At 35.2% G+C, this 3,657-nt stretch overlaps 1 protein-coding gene across 1 annotated transcript; it reads right to left on the bottom strand.

The window, feature by feature from the left end:
* Nucleotides 1-79: 79 nt before the first annotated feature.
* On the bottom strand, nt 80-2,689 carry TM35_000311270 (uncharacterized protein; the record flags this gene model as incomplete). Its single annotated transcript, XM_029028608.1, has 1 exon — nt 80-2,689. The coding sequence occupies one exon, from the start codon at nt 2,687-2,689 to the stop codon at nt 80-82; it is 2,610 nt and encodes an 869-aa protein (XP_028880007.1).
* Between the last annotated feature and the right edge of the window lie 968 nt (nt 2,690-3,657).

The following is a 3,657-nucleotide window of genomic DNA, read 5'->3' as shown; positions in this document are numbered from 1 at the left end:
ATGAATATATATATATATATATATATATATATATATATAGATGAGGAGAATATAGCCGCATCTCCTATCTTCTTCTTCCTCACAAAGCACAACGCCTACAGAGAGTAGATATCACTTGCAACACCACCGCCAGTGCACTTATTCCCAATACCAGATACGAAACACCACCAAACTCTTTTCCTCCTTGACTTCTCTGTTCAATCCATAGTAAAAGTGTAAACACACCAAGTGTGAGAGCCACACACACGGTAAGAAGAACAGTAAATAAGAATGCCAATCTAGCCGCTGGTAATACCATTGTTGGTATACAAAGAGAACGCAGGATTCCTGTTACCGATATGGAAAAGGAGGCACCAGAAAGAAACATCACAATACCAATCATCACAAGTGGTGAAATAAAAGAAGAAAGAAAAGTATTCCCAATAAGTTGTGTATAAAAGATAGTAGTCAACAATACTAGAAACATCATTCCACTACAAAGACCAGACTCGGCGATGTGTACAAGGGATCCAACACGTGGTAAGAAAGAGAAAGGAAAAAAGAAAAGACCACTAAGGAAAAAGAGAGATGTGATGTACGGCCCAAGAGAAGGAGAATTCACAGTGTATGCTTGTAATGGACCCAACTGCAATGATGATTCACCAGCCACAACTGTAAAAAGAATTCCAATCGCAAGAAGACATCCACAACCCAAACAACGTAAAATAAAAGATATATGCATACGCTGAAGAGTATTCCCTGTACTGTTGTTGTTGTTGTTGTTGTTGTTGTTGTCCGTATTAAAAAAGTACCGTGATATGCGGATAGCTTTACGACAAGTCTCTGGAGGCACCAACACACACATACCGAATCCCAATAATAAATTCATACACATACCCACAACGAGAAGACTCACCGCTATTTTTGGGTCATTGGTATTATTATTATTATAATGTAGAATTGTGGAAAAGAGAAATAAACCCACCGCATTAGAGAGAAGCCAGGTAACACATGTAAGAGAAAGTAATAAGATAGTTCCAGCCATAAGAGCTTGCTCCACCACAGCAAATAATAAAAGTCCCATAAATGAAATGGCGAGAGATACACCATGTATAAATTGAGCAAAGAAAAGTATCCATATATTCACCTGAAAGAGACCAAACATCACACAAAGTGAACCGCCAACTGATAAGGATAAACCAGAAAGTAATATGATGTGTGGAAAGAAATGTCCATTTCGAGAGTTATCGCTAATGAACAAAGGACAGAGAACTAAAATAAGGATTAAAAATATGAGAAAACTCACCGCATTTACAAGGAAAAGAAATGGTTTAATAAAATTTCCCTTTGCAAGTAATACGTTCATATTTGAAACGTTACCCATAGCAGCAAAGAAAGAACTTTGAAGTGATAAGAGTGCAATAATACACACAGCGAAAATGCCAAATATCAATTGACGCATAACTGAAGTAAACCATACAAGTAAAAGAAATGATCCCGTCTTCATTGCATCCTCTACTCCAATCTCAATCCCAACAGGAGCAGAAGGTGAATAAGAATCATCTGAAGTGGAATTTCTTTTAAAAACAGGGAATTCATCCTTGTAAAGAGAAGGCATCACAGTCCCTTCCCTTGAACTGGATATTAAATCCGTAATAAGAGAAGGCCACTGAAGTGTTTCATTTCGACTTATACCATTTAATAAACCCACTGTTTCCTCTGGTAAAACTCCCATAGTTCCGTATGATTCCATAGATCCAGGTAATCCTCGTTGTACCTCACGTGATTGGCGTTGTTGTTGTTGTGATTGCCTTGATGGATAGTTTTGACTGAAAGAAGTATCTCCTTTATTAACCAGATCTTCTGGGAGACTCCGCATTGTTCCTTGATCTTCTCTAACAAGTACAGAAATCCCATCCATCTCATCTCCATTTCCAAAACCACTGTGTTTCTCCTTCTCTTCCTGTGGATTGTAACTAAACAACATTTCAAAGTTTTCTTCCCTATCGTATCCAATCTTTCCAAGTCTTGCAGAGATATTGGATTCCGTGGTTCGTTCACTGTTCGGTTGACTCCATGGTTGCCAACTACTGCCGGATTTACTTCCTCCTCTAGCAGACAACTGCGATAATCTTTTAGATCCACCAGGGAAAGTTTTCAGGAATTCTTCCATGATCGCACGAAAACCCAAAAAGTATTTATTTTCAATAATATGACGATGTGAACTCTCTGTCTTCATTAACACATTCTTCAAGTCCAAGATATCACAATTGTCGCCTCGAAGCATTTGTTGAAGAATCGATAGAGAAGCTGAGGACCGAGGGGATGGACTTTCAACACTTAAACGGCCGGAGGATACATGACTTCCTCTGTTCATAATTGCAGTGGATGACGGCTGTGATATACTTCGTTCGGAGTGTTCTTCTTCTTCTTCTTCTTCCTGCTGTTCTTCCTCTACTTCCTGTTGGTATTGTTCTTCTTCTTCTTTTTGTTCTTCTTCCTGTTGTTGTTCCTGTTGATCTTCATGCTGGTGTTGTTCTTCTTCTTCCTCATGTTGTTGTTCTTCTTCTTCTACTTCCTCTTCATGTTGGCATTGTTCTTGTTGTTGTTGTTGTTGTTGTCCCTTTCCTTTCTTTCGCCGCCGCTTCTGCCGTTTCCCGCCGGTAGCTTCATTTCGTTGAGGGGATACGACCCGATTGGATTCATTCATTCTTCTTTTCTTTTTTTAGGGTATTGTCAGCTTCTACAGTGTATCTGTAGTGAGTTTGTTTAAATTTTCTGTCTCTCTTTTCTTTTTCTTTTTTAAGTTAAGTTTTGTCTTGTTTTATTGTTAAACTTGGAAACTATGCTGCCTTCTTCTTTCCAACAGCAACGTCTCCTTTATTACTTTTTATTTTTATTTTTTTTAGAGTATATATATATATATATATATATATATATATATATATAAGAAGAAGAAGAATGAGGGAAAAATACCATTAACAGTTGATGAGATACGTGTGTTTACAAGCAATACAATAAAGGAAAACAAAAAGTTTATATACTTTTTGTTGGACAAAAAAAAAAAGAAAAAATATGTATGATTGTACTCATACATATCTACATAGTTGAAGATTGTACATATTTCTTTCGTTGTGAAGGAAATAGATCAGAAAAATAACAAAATAAAAAACAAACAAACAAACAAGACATGTACGTCCGCAAATGTGCAAAATAAAAAGGAGGCATTTTCCCCAAATATTGAGAGAATTAGTGAGAAACATCAAGGGAATACCTTTCCCTGGGATCTACACAGAAACACACACAAAGAGAAAATAGTGAAGGGCAATAATAGTGATAATAAAGAAAAATAATGACATTGACAATTTATAATACCAGATAATAATAATAATAATAATAATAATAATAATAATAATAATAATAATAATAATAATAATAATAATAATAATAATAATAATAATAATAATAATAATAATAATAATAATAATAATAATAATAATAATAATAATGAGTGATCATCATCATCATCAAAACAAGAATAGCAATATTTTATTTTTCTAACCAAAAAAAAAAGATTAATTACATTCCATATCTAATACCAATAACCTGACAGCAGCATTAACACCCTATTTTCCCTTTTTTTTTCGTCTCTCTCTTTCTCTCTCTCTCTCTCTCTCT

This window comes from Trypanosoma theileri, assembly GCF_002087225.1.
Source record: "Trypanosoma theileri isolate Edinburgh chromosome Unknown TM35_Tth_31_V1, whole genome shotgun sequence".
Classification (NCBI taxonomy): Eukaryota; Euglenozoa; class Kinetoplastea; order Trypanosomatida; family Trypanosomatidae; genus Trypanosoma; species Trypanosoma theileri.
Note: the sequence above shows the minus strand (reverse complement) of the source record. Positions and strands in the feature narration are given on the sequence as shown.